Raw genomic sequence first — 20,864 nt, 5'->3', positions numbered from 1 at the left:
GATTAGTCGACTAATGCTTAAAATGAACGACGACTAGTCGACCAGAAAAATCCTTAGTCAAGGGCAGCCCTAATTATAACATTTATGTAGTTTTGTTCACCTTTCCTTATAAAGGTCCAGAAATTTGTCAAGTTTTTCGTCAGGTGTCTTTTTTAAATTATATGATGTCATTACGTTGCTGTCTGGCACCAGCCAATCACTGCATTGCTGAACGTGGTTTAGAGTTCTTTATGGGGAACATGAGAACACGCAGTTATCTTAGTCCAAGATATTTTAAAGATAACTTTATCCAGATATTTTAATCAAATCCACAAGTTCATTTGAAGAACCAAAATAGCCAGAGATCAATTATCATGGTTAGAAGATCTGGAATCTTTCAAATCATCTGAGATCTATTATGTGAGGTATGAAGAATGGGTTCCTGGAACTACATTGCCCCTGGATAGCATGTCTGCTCCTAAGCATGAACAAATAGTCATGAATAAAGCGGATTTATCAAGTCTTCTAGCAAGACACAGGTTTCATTAAATTTAATTGAGAAGCTTGACTGAGTTAGTTTGTCAAGCATGCACATTTGATCTTTCCTAACCCTAACTCTTAATTGTGTCTTACAAATGTACTGCAGATGCTCGTAAGAACAGAAATTAAATATACAGCTCACTCGGGTATGGATTGCGGGTGTGCACCAGAGTTCAAAAGATCACGTTCAATGTCCCTGATGTCAGTTGAACTGGGGTGCGCACCAAAAGTGCTAGTGTAAAAGTACCCTTAGATTTCAGTCTAAAAATATTGTATTGGTTCACAAGGCATTTCTTTCCCCTTTTTTGTCATTTGTGCTGCAAGACATTTATTGTCAGCATTACATTTGCAAAAATAACAATTCATGCAAAAACGAAAAATGAAGAAACAGTCTTGAATAAGTTCAAGTTCAGGAGAAAATCAGTAACAAATAAAAATGCTTCAAAACCCATACAACAACAAAAGCAAATTAAAACAATTCAAAAGCACACATTACTGCATGTTATCCAAAGAGAGAGAAAAGTGTGTTTTAAGATATGATTTGAACTCCACTCCACTTCCACTAAAGTTAAAGCCATTCTGATGTGAACTGGTAAGTTGTTCCAGAGGGTGGGACCAGCCACTTCAAAGACTCTAGATCCTCTGGTTTTTAAGCGGGTTCTAGGGGTCTGGAGGAGAAATTTGCCCTCTGATCTTAGTCCCCTTGTCGAAGCGTAGGGGTGGAGTAAATCAGACAAATAAGATGGAGCTTGATTGTTGAGTGATTTATAGACAAGTAGCAAGATTTTAAACTGAATTTGATAGTGAACTGGCAGCCAGTGCAATGATCGCATGAGGGGAGTGGCATGATCAAACTTTTCACACCCCTTCAAGAGTCTAGATGCTTCATTTTGAACTACTGGTAACCGAGAGATTTGGGACTTTGATATTCCAAAATAGAGGGAGTTGCAATATTCCAGCCGAGACGTAATAAAGGCATGGATAGCAACCTCTAGAGAGCTTTTTGAGAGAAATTACTTAATTTTAGAAAGGGAGCGAAGATGGAAGACGCTGGAACCTACTACAACACTAATTTATCAAATTTTAAGGAATTATCAAACACCACACCCATATTTCGAATATGGGGAGAGATTAAGGAATTTAAGATCCCGAGATTGGGTTGAATACTTGCCCTATGTTCAGAGGGACTTAAAAACAATAACTTCAGTTTTATCTGGGTTCAAGAACAGAAAGTTTTTAGAAAGCCATGATTTGACATCAGCAAGACAAGCAGTAAGAGTATCAATGGTAAAATTAGTTTTCCTGGTCAAAGGCAAGTAAATTTGTAGATCATTGGCATAACAGTGAAAAGAGACATTGTGTTTTCTAAAAATAGAGCCCAAAGGAAGAAGATAAAGAGAGAAGAGAGCCTGAGATAAGATAGAACCCTGAGGAACTCCACAAGTTAGTTTGCCTGAGGTCGAGCGAAAACGTCCAGTTTTCACCACAAATCTCCTGTTTGTTAAGAATCATTTAAACCAGTTTAACGCCCCACCCCCCACCCAGTTCCAAATGAGACGGCAAATGAAAACCATGTCGAAGGCAGATGGTAAGTCCAACATTACTAAATTACCAAAAGCACCAGAGTCAGTAGTCATTAAAATATAATTTAAAACTCTTACAAAAGCAGTTTCACCACTGTGTAGTGACTTGAACCCAGATTGAAAATTTTCAATCTAAAACAGAAGCATCATGAGAGGGCTTCTTGAGAAAACGGGGAACCATGGCCATTTTCAGGTCGTCCGGAATGGACCTGGATTTCAAACGAATAACTTTTCATAAAGTGACAGTTTACATCTCGTACAACACTAAAGCCCATAAGCCTGAATACTTATTCATTTTAGGCTCATAGTATCGCAGCCATCTTGTTGACATTGACATCCCACCACCCCTCGCTGCCTTTGTTCTGTAAATATTGATTTCAAAAACATAACAACAGTCTGCTAGTAGGGGTTTCAAACTACAAAACGTGAGGAGCAAATAACAGTCTAAAATGTTAACTAACGTTAGCTAAACAGCCATCATAAACTCTCCTAAAACCACTTTGTTCACAGGGTCTTTGGCTGATTAAGTAAACTTCCATGGACATGCTAGATGAAACTGAAGCAGATCACAAATAATGATTAACAAAAAGTTAAAACGTAGTGTAATATAGTGTATGGGTGGTTTTGCCTTACCTGTTTCTTTAGTTTCTGTGGCACAAGTGATGATTATGGAGAGATGTGGCAGAGGTCGTCTCTCTGATTTAAATAAACAAAAATCACGGGGCTTGTTTGCCTGTGTCCAACTGAGAAAGCACAAAAAAAAAATCTCAATTTCGCACTGAAAAGCTGTTGTGTAAAACACTGCACATTTAACATTTGTCGTTCATAACTTAGTGGAATTCATGCAAGTTTTACTTCACTCTATATAAAAAAAAATTGTGTCACAATTCTGCTGTGATAGTTCAAACAATCATTCAGACAGCCAAAAAAAAAAAAAATGGATCTCAGCAAAAAATCAGAATTAAGCACTGTAAGGCTTGCAATGTGAATGCAGTATGCTTTTTAATGTTGTGTGTCAAAATGTTTTGCAGCACTGATGCCCCTTTTGGACTTATGCACAGTTCAACCTGATGCTGTGGTATCTTCTCATGCATTCTTTGGGCCATCAAGTCAAATCGGGTAATTTGATATAGCTCTTACACTCTCTTCATGTGTTTAAAAATAGTGAGATCCAAAGATTTCTGTTGACAACTATTGTAGCATGTATGCATGTGATGCAGTTGTATTTATTTCTGCTGCACCTTTTAGGCAGCCTCCTGCACTCTCAGAGTTAGTGTCCCTATATGTGGGCCGCTGTCACAGCCTGTGGAAAGAGGCTGGACTGATGCTATGGTTGGAGGAGAATGTCAGAAAAGTGCTAAAGAGGGTTGACTTGCACGATCCTTATTTGGAGGACTGCCAAAACAAGTAAGAAACCGTTGAACACGGATGTTACTTTTAGTCTCTGTTTGAGTTTGTTGATTTTGAAAGGATCCTATTATGCCCCTTTTTACAAAATGTAATATAAGCCAAGTGTTTTCAAACTTTTTTTTGTCAGCCAAACCCCTTTGGTCTAAATTTACTTGAAATAATCTTTGAGATTTAAAGTAAATATTTAAATAATTTAACAGCACATTTGCATGTTTACTTAAAAAAAAAAACACACAAACGCACACACACACATAATCCAAGTTTTTTCTTAGAATTACTTTGCATAGCTATTGTTATTATGGATAAAATGGCATAATTTCATATCTCATTTATAGTGCGCAAAATGATCACAATTATCAGTATTATCACAGTATTGTTAAATTGTGCTGGAAATGTTAAAAAAGTACTCAAACACACACTGAAAACATTTCACTAAGTTTTATATTGGAAACCAGCGGATTTTAAATGAATAAAAAATATGGGTTGGGTGACTTACAATTAGGGGTGTAACGGTACACTTATTCGTACCAAAAATTGTCGGTCTGGGTCTTTTGGTTCAGTATGTATGTGTACCGAATAAATATAGTGTAGTTTTAACCACTGCACGAGTGGAACTTCATTGGAAAGTTTCAGTTTTATATATTGCTACTTTTGATGAGAAACAAAGTCTAATCTTTCAAATTATGTCTTTTTTCAGGAAATTCAAACAATAAATTAAGTTTTGGCACTCTTTGATGCGGCACAACAGATCGCTGTATAAACTTTTTTGTGTGTTGGATACATTTCTTTTTCCTGTGTGAGAAGGTGAGAATATTAAGATTCTTTTCTGGGTCTGTATTGGACAGGAGGAAGCAGCGATACCAGAGTGCTCCCAGGAACATCCATAGACATGTGCTGATGTCTGAGATCAAGGAGGCAACAGCTACCCTTCCTTTAGTAAGAGACCTACCTAATTTTCTAAACTACACCTTGAGGCAGTAAGAATGCAGTAATCAATACATACTCTCTTTGACACCACATGTAATTGAGCCATTGTTGATTTTGAGGGAACCCTCTGTAAACCTTCAAAGCATTAGACCAAAAGTCTTTTCCATTTTGCTAATTTTCTTGGTTTGAGGTTTGATTTTTCAGGGGTCACCTTTTTTGAACAATCCTTGGTTATTATTATTTCTTGTGCAGGAGTATGCAGTTTCTGCAGCATTGTATAGTACATGTGCCACCCCTAAACACCCAACAGCAGAAGATTCATTCAGTTATCAGCATCATATAACATTCAGGGATGCAAACTTGTCACCTTTAAGCGAAATTCTGCGTTTTGAATTCAAAATGGGTCATTTATGTGATTTCATGTAGAGCTGGTGAGTTTTTAACATTTGTTTGGGGGGGGGGGGGGGGGGGGTCTTTTTACAGTGCCAGTAGTACCAACAAAATTCTGTACCCACTTGAAGTCAACCTCTTTCAAACACTCCTGTTATGAAAGTTTTTCCACAAAATTGAAATGGAAAATTCAACTTAAAAAATAAAATAATAAACCAAACTCTCAAAACAACTGCTTAAATGATAAATCAAATGCTCAAATAATCAAATAATAAATATAACAAAATGGCTTCTCAAAGGAGAAATCAAAAACAATATAATTTCCTCATTCAGGGAAGCATGAACTGTATCAAAATCAAATGAAAAATCATTTGTATTTAATACTTAATTTTTATTATCAACCCATTATAAACCTGCCATGATTCAATCTAATGATAAATAAAATGCTCGAATTATTAATCAAATGCTTAAACCAACATCGCAAACGGCAAATCAAATTCTCAATCTGACATTGCAAATAAATCAAATACTCAAATTATATTAATACTCAAATGGAAACTGCAAAAGGCAGATCAAATGCTTAAATGGACATCGCAAATGATAAATCAAATGCAAATGAGGAAAGTCAATCAACTACAGCAAACACTGGTTTATCAACAAATTATTAAAATGTTAGGCTGTCTCCTTGCTTTTTTTTTTTCCTGATGCATTCATAATCATTACTTATGCCGATGCACTGTGTGGCAAACCTTATTTGTGCTCTACATAGGCAGTTAAACTATATTACTATATTCAAGCCCTTTCAGCTCTGTGCGTTTTCTCTGTCTCCAGACACACGGTGACGCCAAATTTACAGCTGTTGATGATGTGGTTATTTTGAATGAATGAATGAATGACTTTATTGTCATTGTACAAGTACAATGAAATTAAGTGCAATCCTTTGGGTGCATAAAAATCAATATTTTAATAAATCGTACACAGATGACTGGATCTGTGACACAACATTACACCACCACGGTGGTATCATCAGCAAACTTAATTATAGTGTTACTAGCATGGACAGGTGTGCAATCATGTGTGTAAAGGGTGTACAGTAGGGGCGGATGCGTTTTTCCACTGTAACAGAGTCCATGCAGTACCTAATGTAGGCCAGGACAGCTGTTGTATACTGCTCCAAATCCTGATGTTTGAAAACATCCCAGTTTGTTGACTCGAAACAGTCCTGCAGCTCAAGAGAGGCACCTTCAGGCCAAGTTCTGACAGTTCTGAATGTGGTAGAAACACTCTTTCTTAGGGGGGTATAAGCTGGAATTAAAAGCAGGGACATGTGGTCTGACTGGCCCAGATGTGGTAATTGCTTATCCCTGAAGCACGCTTAATGTTTGAATAGGCCTTATCCAGTATATTTGCTCCTCTAGTAGCACATTTAATGTGCTGATGGAATTTAGGGAGAACTAACTTTAAATCTGCATGATTAAAGTCCCCTGAAACAATGTGAATAGTCTCAGGATACATACTCTGCTGACTACTAATATTATCATGTAAAAGTCCAAGAGCCGAGCTAGCATTAGCATCCGGTGGTATATACACAGCAGTTATCAAAACAACAGTAAATTCACGAGGAAGATATATGGGCCTGCATTTAATTGTCATAAACTCCAAGTCTGGGGAGCATTGACTATTTACATTTGTGGTGTTAGTGCACCAATTGTTGTTCACATAAATGCATAACCCCCCTCCTCTGCTCTTACCAGAGTCCCTGGTCCTGTCATAGCGATGCACTGTGTGGCCTGCTAGCTCAATAACTGTATCTGGAATAGATGAATGAAGCCAGGTCTCTGAGAAGAGCAGAATGCAGCAATCCTTAACAACGTTGAATGATGAAACCAGTAGTTTGTAGGATCTCGCATTACTAAGGAAAATACTTGGAAGCGGCAGTTTGTGTGGCCGCTTTCGTAGTCTCACTAGCGCGCCGGCTCTGCAGCCTCGCTTTTGCCTCCTCTCCCTGCGCCCCCTTCGCCGCCTCCCCACAGGGATGGTAATCAACAGAGAGCCCGGGCGCCTAGCGATATCCGCCAGGATATCGTGAGAAAGGAGAAACTCGGCTGTAATTGCTTGCTCACTATGTGATCCTATTTCCAAAATATTGTCGACTGTAGATGTGCAAAGTGCATGATATGAAACAATTATCTGATGAAATGATTAGTTACTACATTTCTATTGCTTTTCATGCTGAAGAACTTTTGTTGTTTCTATTTTAATGTACTTTAAAGTTTAAATCACATTAAAAGCTTAATTTGTACATTGTGAATGAATGATGATGCTTTTATATACCGTCACCGTCACTCACAGCCGGTCGCACGTGTTTTGCGCACGAGCCGCACGCAGCCCAACATTAAATCGGTTAACCGACCATCGACAGCCTTAATCGATTGCATCTCTTATCGACAATTAATCGATCGTCGATTAATCGTTGACATCCCTACTTGGAGCTAATGGAGAGAAGGTTTGATTACTAGTTCTTGACACTTTGGGCTTTTTGGGGACATGTTTTGAGTTGGAGTGGATCAGTCACGTATACAAACATTATTCTTTTTTATTCGAATTTTTTTTGCCAGACCTATATTCTCGGTAATGTGCTGTCTGTTTTGGTTCTTGTTCAAAGTAGTTTGTCATTCCTTTTTTGTGCTACTTTTTTTTTTTATACAACAGACATTAATATCTTTATTTCATTTAAATTTTAAAAATATTGTGCACATATTGGTGGTTTGGCATATAGAGTTACTTTAAGGAGATCTCATTTTGTGGGGGATAGGATTGTGCCATCTTCTGGTCGACCTTGGTGTGTGGTGGAATTGTGTGGTGGAATTGTTGATCACATTACTTTGCCTTTCTCTGTCAAATCTGTTTGGAATCAGGAATTATCTGACATTAATTTGTCTGTCGACCTGGGAGAAAGTGTGGTCTAACCTCAGTTTAACCTCTGAAGGCTTGGCTCATCGTCTTATTTCAGAGTTATTCATAGAGGATGTATAATAACTCCTTGCAAAAGATTAAAAATGAAACTACAACCAAATTACAGCTGCCATTTCTGTAATACTGCGTCAGCAGGTACATTTCTTCATATGTTTGGGGAGTGTCCTATTCTGTAAATAATCTATGGACACATGTAAACTTTGCTTTTTCCTAGTTACAACAAACTGATTAATATGGTTAAGCCAAGTTTGTTTCATTAATGTACAGCGACACAAATTCATGGGTCTGAGCCGGGCACTGTTGATGTATGGCAGTGTTCTTTTTCTAAAGCACTTGGATTATATAGAGGATGTCTGTTTTTGTTGTATGTATAAAAATAAATAAAATCTGATCACAAATTTGTTTTTGTTTTTTAAATATTGGCAATATTAAAATATTTGGCATTTCAAATTAATGTAGGCCTGTTACATTCTTAGTTTTTTAGGCCTATTATTATTGTGAAGTTACTTTTATTATTCAATTAAAATGACAATTAATTTGCCCCGCAATAAATACCAAATAACTGACATGCTGCCAGGTTAACAAAAGATTAGGATTAGAATATTTACAAAATATTAGGATAACAAAAGATTAGGATTAGAATATTTACTACTCAATTAAAATGTTTTTAAAACCGGTATTTACAATGAAATATAGGCCTAGAATTAAAATATTAACACTTCAGTCATTAAATAAAAATCAGTGAAATGAAAAGCTTTTATTTCAAGCACCGGCTTTCAAAAACAACCTGTTTTACACTAAATATGTTTCTTCTAATTTTTTTTTTCACTATGTAGTATTAGAAATAGTAAGCTATATACCGGTATTAGCATATGTTGAAGTAGATTCGTCTTGACGTCTCTGAGAGAATATGTGGCGTCAAATGCCTACAAAACAGCCTATAAAACAGCTTCGTAAATACAAAAATAAATAAATAAAATAAATAAATGAGTATCCTGAATGAGATTTTTTTTTAGCAAGCCATTAAATGACTTGAGACTCGACTCGGACTCGTGACCAAAGACTCGAGACTTGACTCAGAGTCCAGAAAAAGACTTCAGACTTGACTCGGACTCCATGTTAAAGACTTCAGACTTGACTCAGACTCTGTTAAAGACTTGTGAACATTTCTGGATGGTGCTTTTGGAACAGAAATATAAGGGCCTTTCGCACTGCAGGAACCTTTTCATAGTACAAGAAATAATTGTGGAACTACCCACTTTTGGGCGTTTTCGCACCGCAGGAACTGGATGCAATTTTTAGTACCGGATTGCCTTTTTCGAGAACCAAATTAGCTCCTACTCCAGAGCAGGGTCTAACCAGAACAACTGGTACTACCCGTGACGTAAGTCAAGTCAAGTCACCTTTATTTATATAGCGCTTTAAACAAAAAAGATTGCGTCAAAGCAACTGAACAACATTAATTAGGAAAACAGTGTGTCAATAATGCAAAATGACAGTTAAAGGCAGTTCATCATTGAATTCCGTGATGTCATCATGCATCTCAGTTCAGTTTAAATAGTATCTGTGCAATAATTTGCAATCAGGTCAACGATATCGCTGTAAATGAAGTGTCCCCAACTAAGCAAGCCAGAAGCGACAGCGGCAAGGAACCAAAACTCCATCGGTGACAGAATGGGAGAAACCTTGGGAGAAACCAGGCTCAGTCGGGGGGGCCAGTTCTCCTCTGACCAGACGAAACCAGCAGTTCAATTCCAGGCTGCAGCAAAGTCAGATTGTGCAGAAGAATCATCTGTTTCCTATGGTCTTGTCCCGGTGGTCATCTGAGACAAGGTCTTTACAGGGGATCTGTCTCTGGGGCTCTAGTTGTCCTGGTCTCCGCTGTCTTTCAGGGCTGTAGAGGTCCTTTCTAGGTGCTGATCCACCAGCTGGGCTGGATACATACTGGATCCGGGTGACTGCAGTGACCCTCTGACTTGGAGACAGACTGGATCTGGTGGCTACGGTGACCTCGGAATAAGAGAGAAACAGACTAATATGAGCGTAGATGCCATTCTTCTAACAATGTAGCAAGTACATCGGGTGTTATTGGAAGTGTTCCCGGTTCCGGTTTACCTAATTAATGCAGCCTAAAAATCCTTTAACGGATTTGGATATTAGAAGTTTATTAGTATGTTACGTGTAAGCCAGGTTAAAGAGTTGGGTCTTTAATCTAGATTTAAACTGCAACCCGCCATTATTTAAAATGCTGTGTAACATACTGTGAACACTGTGTCAACTTATTTCGCAAGTATGATGAACAGCGATAAATATACAGATGCTGAAGTGCAGGCACTTGTAGCAAATGTAGCACTGCCAGTTGTCATTGGAGATTCTTAGACCTCCTTTCCGTTCTTTTAATCGCTTTACGTATACGTCGATATTCCATGTCCATTATTGTGAAACCGGAGAGACACAACAAAAACACAGCTCTGATCAAAGCGTACTCCATCCTCCTGTTGTTAACATTGTTCTTCATTTGTTAACGTTGTTGAACGCTGCGCACAAATGACATCGCTGTCGACCGGCTTACGTCACGTTCTAGTACACACTCTCGGTGCGAATGCAACCCTTTAAATTGTGATTGGAAACATTTAATTGGTAATGGTAAAATTTATTATTTATTTATTTATATTTAGTTCTGGAACTAAAGTGGTGCGAAAGGCCCTAATGTTACGTTTCCCCAGTTAAGCCTGTACAGCAAAATAGTAACTGTGCTCATAAACACTATCAGGCATAACAGGTAAGATTAAATGAAAATGGCATTGAAATTTTTCTGAAGACAGTCAGATCCCATTTAAATTAAAAATTAAATTAAATTAAATTTATGCATTTTCAACTCTATTTTATGAAAAGTGACTTACAGTGCATTTAGGCTATTAATTTTTACCTATCATGTGTTCCCGGGGAATCGAACCCCCAACCTTGCGCTTCATAACGCAATGCTCTACCACCTGAGCTACAGGAGCACTATTTAGAGATATATTCATATAAAAACACCCACTCCTTGTTTTTACTTTGAATAGTGCAGCTCATATTTATTTAATGAAATCATAACCTTTTGAAGTTTAATCCTCACATTTAATTCATAGTGCGATTCTTCCTGTATTTCGTTCTCAAATTTAAGATGTTTAAATTATAATAAAGACTCATTTTTTGTACCATTTAAGCCTTTTTATGGTCTTAAATTTGATGCATCTAAATGTAAGACTTTTTAAGACCTGCGGGAACTCTAACCTGCCAAAGGGGTTAGTGGGATTGACTGTGTTACATGCAGTGTTGGGTAAATTACTTTCAAAAAGTAATTAATTACTATTACTAATTACATCATCAATATTGTATTTAAATGACTAATTACTCTGTCTGAAAAGTAACTTAGTTACTCAATAAGTAACTTAATTATTCAAAGCGCTAATTAGGCTACATATTAAAATTCCTGTAAACCTTAACAGAAATTAAACTCTTTATTCTTTCAATTTGAGTCAAACATAGAATAGTTTAGCCTTTTAGCTTTAAAACAACTGTAATACTTAAACATTTTTATAAAAAAAAAAAATATATATATATATATTAACCTCCTTTGGTTAACGAATAGAAATACTCTAAATAATAACACATCTGAATAACAAAAAAGCTTAAGAAAATTTAAACAATACATTTTCAGTTTGGCAAGATGTTCAGGAAAAGCCCAACTAGTAAAATCCGTACAGGTTTATGTAAAAATAACACGTTAACTAATGTAGGTAAGTATAAATTACATAAATTATCTTCTCTGCTGAATAAAGCCATGTTAAATCGCACTGTTCTTCTGAAGTAAGTTCCTCATAGCAAGACTTCTTTCAAAAACGCTGAAAATTAGAGGAATCTTTTTTTTTTTTTTATGAATATTTTTTGTATCTAGATGAGGGTGTTTGCATGCAGGTGACTGCATATAATGAGCTCAGATACTCAGATACATCGCTTTAGTTTCATATGGATTACATATTCAGCGAATATTCGTTTTCGATCTGAATTTGTTTATTTAAAAGTAGACACTTAAAGCTTTCAAATGCGGGAAAGACTGTGCCTCGCCTTGGTTTCATATTGATTTTGGTTTTAGTTTTTTTTTTTTTTATTTGAAAGTTGAAGCTTTCAAATGCGGGAAAGATACGGGAAAGACTGTATCTCGTTTTAGTTTCATACGGATTACATAATCAGAGAATATTCGTTTTCGATTTGAATTCGTACATTTAAAAGTAGACAACAAGCTTTCTATAGGTTTCATATTTCTCATGTCTTTGTGCCAAATATTCACTGAGTTTGTGACGTGTAGAAAGTTGCTCACAGAGACATAGACGGCAGAAATCCGTTGTTTTGGTTTATTTTGCAAAAGCACAATGTTTTGTTGTTATTGTCAGTGTACACAAATAAAAGTAGGCCCTTTTTAGATTTGATTGATTTTAGTCGTATCTGTATCTGAGTATTTAAAGTTTCTCTGTGAATCAGGAAAAACTGAAAGTGAACGCGCTGGTGTGCAGAGGGTTAAAGACTCTGCATTCAATTTTATTTTTAGACGGTAAATTTAGATTTCAAATTCAGTATTGATTTTAGAACTGTTGAAATGATTTACTGTATGTAATGCAAATACTTTATAAGTAACTTTAATTAAATTACCTAAAAATGAGCAGTAATCCCTTACTTTACTTTTTTAGTGGATAAGTAATTTAATTACAGTAACGTTATTAGTAGGTAATTAAAATACAGTTACTTAGTAATGCGTTACACCCAACACCGGTTACATGCCACTTTAGAATCCACTTGCATTTGACAGGTGTTAATGTCAAGCCCTCATGTGGCTCTCAAGTATAGCTAAACAATCACACATTCACATACAAAACTGTGCTGATTTTGTATTTTATGTTGGCTTATAAGGAATACTTCTCTGTTAGACAAAGTATTAAATGTGATATGTAGTTTTGTTCATATATAGTTTATCTGTTTCATTATTTACTACTACAAATGTTCTTTTGGTCCCTTACAGGAAGTGACCACACAGCCAGGAATGGGTTTTGACCCTCTCCCTCCTCTGGACTCCATTGTGTCTTACATCAGACCAGAAAGGTATTACCTAGATGCTCTCAAGTTCTCTGCCTTATATGACACAGGGCTTATGATTTGTGTTTTAAAAGGGTCATACATAAGACGTCTTTATATCATTAAAATGCTCTGCAGAATTCATAGCTTAAATGTCCTCCTCATTATAAACAAAGCATTTATTTATTCAAGGTCAAAAAATGGTCCGTTTGGATATTGTGGAATATGTGACATCACACAGGCACAAAATTTGCATATTACTGTCTCCAAAGCAAGACTTCAATGAATAGTTATACATCATCGCAGTATAGCCCTCATCCACTGGTGTTCAGTTGCTCAATGGCTGACACTGTCCTACACTGGATGTGATTGTCACATTATCAAAAGCAGATAGAATCCATTATAATCACCGATACTGGAAACAGTACAGATTTCTGTTCAGTTATTGTCGTACTCCACATGCTTGAAGGGTTAGTTCACCCAAAAATGAAAATCAGGCTGCATTTAACTCACCTCCGAGTCATCCTAGGTGTATATGACTTTCTTTTTTCAGACATATCCAGCATTGCTTCAGTCCAAAAGACGTGAAATAAAACGCGCCCATCCATAAAAAAAAGGGGTCTCACACACCTCCGGGGGAAGAACAAAGGCCTCCTGTAGCGAATCGATGCATTTTTGTAAGAAACATATCCATATTCAAAACGTAATAATCACTTTAATCTAGCTTGCACTCACTGTTGTAAACAGAAGCAGTTCCAGGTGGATGACGTATGAGGTCAGCTTTGCGCATTTATATAACTGTGTATCATCAGCATATGAATGAAAAGAAACATTGTGCTTCCTAATAATGTCCCCCAGAGGGAACACGTGTAACCCCGAGGTACTCCACTAATGATTGAGGCAGATGAAAAGACCTGTCTTTGAGATATGAGCAGAACCATTGTAAGACTGTTCCCCTGATGCGATCAAATGTTCTAGCTCACATACTTTGATTTTGAGTAACTGTTGCTGTCATAACAGATCTATTTCAGAACCAGCCGCTATCAAAATAATCTGGCCAGATATTATTGCTGGAGGACCATGCTTAAAGCAATTTGGAACCACACCAATGTCCAAAGATGAGTTTATCAACACTTGGATACTAGGGCCAATTACTGGAAATGCTGCTTTTATGATCTCTGGGGGAACAACATTGATTGAGGAGGTAGTCTTCATTTTGTTAACAAGATCAGAGACTTCCATTAAAGAGACATGTTGAAAACAAAAATGGACTGTCCAGCGAGTTCAAAGACCGGTCAGAGAGCTGTGGAGTAAAAGATAAATGAGTGGCACTCACTTTATCAATAAAAACTTTAAAAAAAAATTCTCACAGAGCTCTGGTGATGGCTCCCTAGAAAACTGGGAATCCTTCCGTTTGAATTCTAGAAACTGGGTAAATTTTACTGAATTTATTGTGGGGAATAAGATCCTAGAACTATGATGGTGTGCAGTAATCAGATCTGATAAATATTTTGATCTAGCTGACATTGCAGCACTCTGAAACTTGACCAGACATTCTTTAAAAATCTCAAAAGACCCAGTCAGACGATCATGCTTCCATCTCCTCTCTGCTTTACGGCATGCCTGTCTAAGAGAGTGAGCGTTGTCATCCAAAAAGTAATAAGATTTTATCTTTGGTTGTTTCAGTTTAAAAGGATCAATCAAATCTAAAATATTACAACAAACTGTGTAAAATAGGGAAATCAAATCATCGGACATCTTTGCAATATACAAGATAGATATTTTAACAGCATTAGCTAGATAATCTTCACTAAACTGAGAAAAAGTAAGTGAGTTTATTAAATGAGAATAAAAGCCATCGGGCTTATTCACAGTAGCAGAGCTCACAGCAGGAACCCTAAAAAACAATGGGTTTGAGATCGGAGAAGGAAGCATCATCAATGAATAAATCATCTACATAAAAACCATATGATATAATAAGGTCTAGTGTGTGACCATGGACATGAGTTGCTTGATCCAAGATATTGCAAAACTCAGCAACCAAAGGACACCCCGGGCAGCATAGATGTATATTAAAATCGCCCAGTAGTAGCATACGATCATACAACGGAGCAATAGAAGTTTAAACAATTCAGAAAAATCACTTGTAAAAGTACTTCCCAGAATGGGTGGCATATAGATGAGAGCACAGAACAGCACGGATGAAGTAGACTGTAATGCCGCACACTGTACTTCAAATGATGAAAAAGTCAGAACAGAAACTGACTGTATTTTAAGTGATGGTTTAAAAACCATAGCAGACCTACCAGCCCGACCAGCAGATTGTGGGGTACTAATAAAACAGCGGTTCAATGGACAAAGTTCTTCAAAAACTGACAACTCACCAGCCCAAGTCTCAGTCAAAAACAAAACGAGGAGTGCTGTGATTGGCCAGCTATCCAGCGCATTGTGATTGGCTGAATGCCTCAAGCATGTGACGGAAATGTTACGCCTCTTAACATATTGTTATACCTTGTCCGGCCGGAGCGACAAGACATAAACATAAAACCCATTATAAACGTGATATAAACATGATTTCTAGCCGTGTCTTCTTTTGGAAGGCAAAAACAAAGTAGTTTCGCTTTCTCAACGTAACAGCGTCACACACCGCGGCCTTGAGTGAGCAGAGGCCGAAGGCCTAGAGTGAGCCACGGTCTAGAGTGAGCCACGGTCTAGAGTGAACCGCTGCCGGCTTGAGTGAGCAGAGGCAGGCGTCTTGAGGTGGATTCTACGAAGGAGCGTACATTGTGCTTTCGGCAACCACATGTGACGACCCCGGGCTGGACTCCGCTTCATCCACAGTACCCATTCTGCGATCCACAGTCCAAAGTTAATGTATTTCCTCAGTGACCAGCATGGATCAGCCCTCAGGCATGACGAAGTGGATATCGTCCTCTTTTGGAAGGCCAAACAAAGTAGTTTCGCTTTCACAGTGAAACGCACAGTGTCTATAAGACATGGCGATGTCGGCAACAACAATACTACAACGAGAATAAAAGGTACGTCGCCTTTCTTTGTGTGAACATCTGGGCGGCGTTATGCAAATCTTCCTACATACTGATGTAGATATGTGGGGGCATGTTTGAATGAGCCGTGGACGAGTCTCAACTTTTATAAAGAAACCCTTTTGAGACTTTGCAACTTTACAGATCTTCTTTATGCACCAAGAGCCTGTAACACTCCGAAGAGAAAGGAAAATTTTAAATCACATCATATGACCCCTTTAAGCAAAGCTTGACAATCGTAAGTCAGCACTGAGACTGCATCGAACCAGTGCGAAATCATGCATAAAATGAACAGCACAGATGTCAGATGAACAGGTACCACAGGAACACCAAACAGAGAAAAAACAAGAGACAGAGAGACGGCAAGCCGGGTACACTGGTGCCATCTTGGAAAACCTAGCAGAGTCTAATGGCGCTTTTCCACTGCATGGTACGGCTCGGAACGGTTCACTTTTGGGGGGGTTTCCACTGGGTACAGTACCTGGTACCTGGTACTTTTTTTAGTACCACCTCGGTTGAGGCTCCAAGTGAACAGTACCATTACCAAAACGTGACGTGTAAGCTCTGCTGATCATGGATTGGAGAATCGTCACTAACTGCGTCACTGAACTGAGACACAAACACAAAAGAACCGCTAAATTTAAATCAGCACAGCCAGCCAACGATTGAACGCAGCTGTTTTGAAAGAGTGCACCTTTTTTTGACAACCAAAAAGTTTCATTGTCTGTTGTGGAAGTACAAACGTTGCTCTCGTTGATAGCAGAGGAGCGGATCCAGCAAGAGCTTGATGGCGCGACACAGAATGAAAAAGTATTTTTTTATTTTTTTTTTAGGAGTTGTGGCAGTAGAGGCGGTGCAACTATAATGACATGTAAAAAAATCCCGCCCACTCTAAAGCGATACTAAACTGCAGTGGAAACGCAAACCTTGCCGAGCCGAGCCGTACCGTACTGAGATGTGCCGAGCAGAGTCATACCACGCAGTGGAAAAGCGTCATGAGGCCTCAGATAAGGCTTCTCTCAGGTCTACCAAAATGAACCAATCCCTGAGCCAGACCTAATTGTGAGGAACATGAGCATGAACATGAGAAAGGCGGGCAGACTTCTGTGCCGGCTTTCCATCTGGACTGCATGGTGCTGCATGGTCCAACTGGGGCGGTCAGGAACGTTTTACTCTCTACACTACACTTTGCAATGATGTATATCGTGAAAAGCGCTATATAAATAAATGTGAATTGAATTAAACTAATACTTCAGTAATACACTGTTTGCTTTTTAAAAGCAGACAGTCATTTTGAAATATAGTCTATCAACTTATCACATCTTAACCTGACTTTTTATTCTTACTCTTCCTTAAAAAAGAACTTGTCAGATGACTCTTAACAAGCATGAAAAGTTTTATGGATATCGTACCATAGGTGGCGATATTACAGTAAAAAAAAAAGTATTAAAAAACAATATTTTCAATTATAAATAAACTTGAATATAAATAATAAAATAAATAAATAAAAAATTCATATATTCCCATATACACTAGGTCTTTATATCACATGAAAGATCTCCTAATTCTAAACTTTGCCTCTGGGACTAATGCTGTCAATCAAACTGTTCATTAAATATTAAAAAGTGGTGCAAGTGTATATGAGGACATTCGTGTATCTGAAAAAACATGGCCGCCATTGGCCAAAGTATTTTAAGCACCTATTTGACAAGGCTGAAAGAATTTTGAAAGAAATTGGCCACTAGTTGGCGCTAACAAGTTTTATGGCTCTGTAATCACGTGGTGTTTTACACATCCACACAATATGCATATCATTTGATAGATCTCCTCATACTGAGTAACTTTAGATCAAGAACCATTGCTGTCAATCAAATTGTTCATTAAATATTCTTTATTATGTTAAAAACCTGCTTTTGCAAACTAGTCCTAGGTTTTTTGCTCAATCTCGATCAAACCACTGCAGCACAATTCTCTGGACTCTCCAGATCAATAATTATAAAAATAAAAAAAAATGTTGACTTTTGTCCTTTGGTTAGCTATAAAGGGGCCATTTAAAAAAGGGGGCATTGACAGATATACCCAAAAGCCTATAAAACCAAAACGAAAACTCAAAAATGTGTCAACGTGAAAACGTGTCAGATGACTTTTATTGAGCATGCAGAGTTTCATGGAGATTGGACCATAGGTGGCGCTATAACAGTTTACTCAAATTGCAAAAAAAAAAAAAAAAAAACACTAGAACTTCATATTATAGATCTCCTCATTCTGATGTATTAAATCAATTTAATGCACACAGACTGCAGTAGTTTAAGTCTTTGGTTCTTTTAATTGTGATGATTTGGGCTCACATTTAACAAAAACCCACCAATTCACTATCTCTACAAATTAGAATATGGTGACATGCCAATCAGCTAATCAACTCAAAACACCTGCAAAGGTTTCCTGAGCCTTCAAAATGGTCTCTCAGTTTGGTTCACTAGGCTACACAATCATGGGGAAGACTGCTGATCTGACAGTTGTCCAGAAGACAATCATTGACACCCTTCACAAGGATGGTAAGCCACAAACATTCATTGCCAAAGAAGCTGGCTGTTCACAGAGTGTTGTATCCAAGCATGTTAACAGAAAGTTGAGTGGAAGGAAAAAGTGTGAAAGAAAAAGATGCACAACCAACTGAGAGAACTGCATCTTTATGAGGATTGTGGATTCAAGAATTTGAGTGAACTCCACAAGGAATGGTCTGAGGCTAGGGTCAAGGCATTAACAGCCACCACACAAAGATGTGTCAAGGAATTTGGCTACAGTTGTCGTATTCCTCTTGTTAAGCCACTCCTGAACCACAGACAACGTCAGAGGCGTCTTACCTGGGCTAAGGAGAAGAAGAACTGGACTGTTGCCCAGTGGTCCAAAGTCCTCTTTTCAGATGAGAGCAATTTTTGTATTTAATTTGGAAACCAAGGTCCTAGAGTCTGGAGGGAGGGTGGAGAAGCTCATAGCCCAAGTTGCTTGAAGTTCAGTGTTAAGTTTCCACAGTCTGTGGTGATTTAGGGTGCAGTGTCATCTGCTGGTGTTGGTCCATTGTGTTTTTTGAAAACCAAAGTCACTGCACCCGTTTACCAAGAAATTTTGGAGCACTTTCATGCTTCCTTCTGCTGACCAGCTTTTTGAAGATGCTGATTTCATTTTGCAGCAGGATTTGGCACCTGCCCACACTGCCAAAAGCACCAAAAGTTGGTTAAATGATCATGGTGTGTGTGTGCTTGACTGGCTAGCAAACTCACCAGACCTGAACCACATAGAGAATCTATGGGGTATTGTCAAGAGGCAAATGAGAAACGAGACCAAAAAATGCAGATGAGCTGAAGGCCACTGTCAAAGAAACCTGGGCTTCCATACCACCTCAGCAGTGCCACAAACTGATTACCTCCATGCCACGCTGAATTGAGGCAGTATTTAAAGCAAAAGGAGCCCCTACAAATTATTGAGTACATGTAAAGTAAATGAACACACTTTCCAGAAGGCCAACAATTCATTACATGTTTTTTTTTTTTTTTTTTTTTATTGGTCTTATGAAGTATTCTAATTTGTTGTTGAATTGGTGGGTTTTTGTTAAATGTGAGCCAAAATCATAACAATTAAAAGACTTAAACTACAGTCGGTGTGCATTGAATTTTATACACGAGTTTCGCAATTTGAGTTGAATTACTGAAATTAACTTTTCCACGACATTCTAATTTATTGAGATGCACCTGTATATTTTGATGGTCAATTACAATGATTCCAAATACAACAACATAAACTGTTCAGGTGAATAGTTAATGGTGAAATCAGTGATGTGAGAAGGAAATCACAGTATCTCAGTATCACAGCATCTACAATAGTCTGTATTATGGCTATTTATATTCTCTTTCTTTGATAATTGAGTATTTTATTCATTAATACAATAAAAGATTGTTTTCAAAAATACAATCATATATTACAGAGATCGAAAAAAAGAAGATATATAGCTGCAAGCAGCAATTACCGGGGTTCAAGCACTTTAAGGCCTTTAAGGTGGTCTTGGACAAACCTGGATGTATGGCTTACAGTAAAACACATCCAAAATGGAGAATAGGCTCACAGACACACACTGAAATGAAATTATTAAACTAGTATTAATACTCAATTTTGTTGCAGATATAAATATTTGAGATAAATGATAGGTGATACAAGCTTATTGCAAATCTTCTCTTTTTAAGAGTTTATATGTCATTTTCAGGTTTCACTGTAATCATAATTTGGCAAAATTGTAAAAACATGTCTGTATGAACAAAATGTTAAACTTTGACTCAGTGTGATTTTAAATGTTATGACACTCATTTTAAAATGTCTTGATTTCAGCATGAATCCATAGGCAAAACCTATGAACAGAACGGTTTTAGGACATTTAATGAGCCCATTAGTGCTCTTCTGCTGCCATCTAGTGGTTATAATTGAAATTTCTCATACAACAGTTTTTTTTTTAACCTTTATAATTACTATAGTGTCATTTTTTTGCCCAATCTCTTATATTTGACATGCTTGTTTCGAATGAAATTATGTATCATTTTACACAGATTTGAGAGAAGTTATGGGCTTTCTTTTAGGATTTATAGGCCTTTGGGTACACTATGTAAAGAACACACAAAATGAGCGGTTTATAGTTGTCCAAATGCATATGTTCAAAATCTTTTGGCTTACAAATTCATTCAGTCTGCCATATTTTTGTTCAGACCAATGCAAAATCAGACCAGATTTTGTTGAAAATCTTAACCGGTCGATGGAAAATAGTCTACCATGTTATCAGAAGTGTTGAAATTTTTAGATGGCACATTAATTTATGTAGAACTGTTTATGGAGCAGATAAATTTTTATTTATCATTCT

The 20,864-nt window shown here is 37.4% G+C and overlaps 1 protein-coding gene across 3 annotated transcripts in view; it reads left to right on the top strand.

The window, feature by feature from the left end:
* tcf25 (transcription factor 25 (basic helix-loop-helix)) overlaps nt 1–20,864 on the top strand; it is a 119,286-nt gene that overhangs the window by 63,219 nt on the left and 35,203 nt on the right. For all 3 annotated transcript variants that reach the window (XM_042775019.1, XM_042775018.1, XM_042775020.1), the window contains exons 13-16: nt 3,134–3,221; nt 3,351–3,509; nt 4,358–4,448; nt 12,865–12,944. In XM_042775019.1, the coding sequence (XP_042630953.1) occupies nt 3,134–3,221; nt 3,351–3,509; nt 4,358–4,448; nt 12,865–12,944 (418 nt within the window). The remainder of the gene's footprint in view (nt 1–3,133; nt 3,222–3,350; nt 3,510–4,357; nt 4,449–12,864; nt 12,945–20,864) is intronic.

This window comes from Cyprinus carpio, chromosome A18, assembly GCF_018340385.1.
Source record: "Cyprinus carpio isolate SPL01 chromosome A18, ASM1834038v1, whole genome shotgun sequence".
NCBI classification, from domain to species: domain Eukaryota; kingdom Metazoa; phylum Chordata; class Actinopteri; order Cypriniformes; family Cyprinidae; genus Cyprinus; species Cyprinus carpio.
This window is presented reverse-complemented; position numbering and strand designations above follow the sequence as displayed.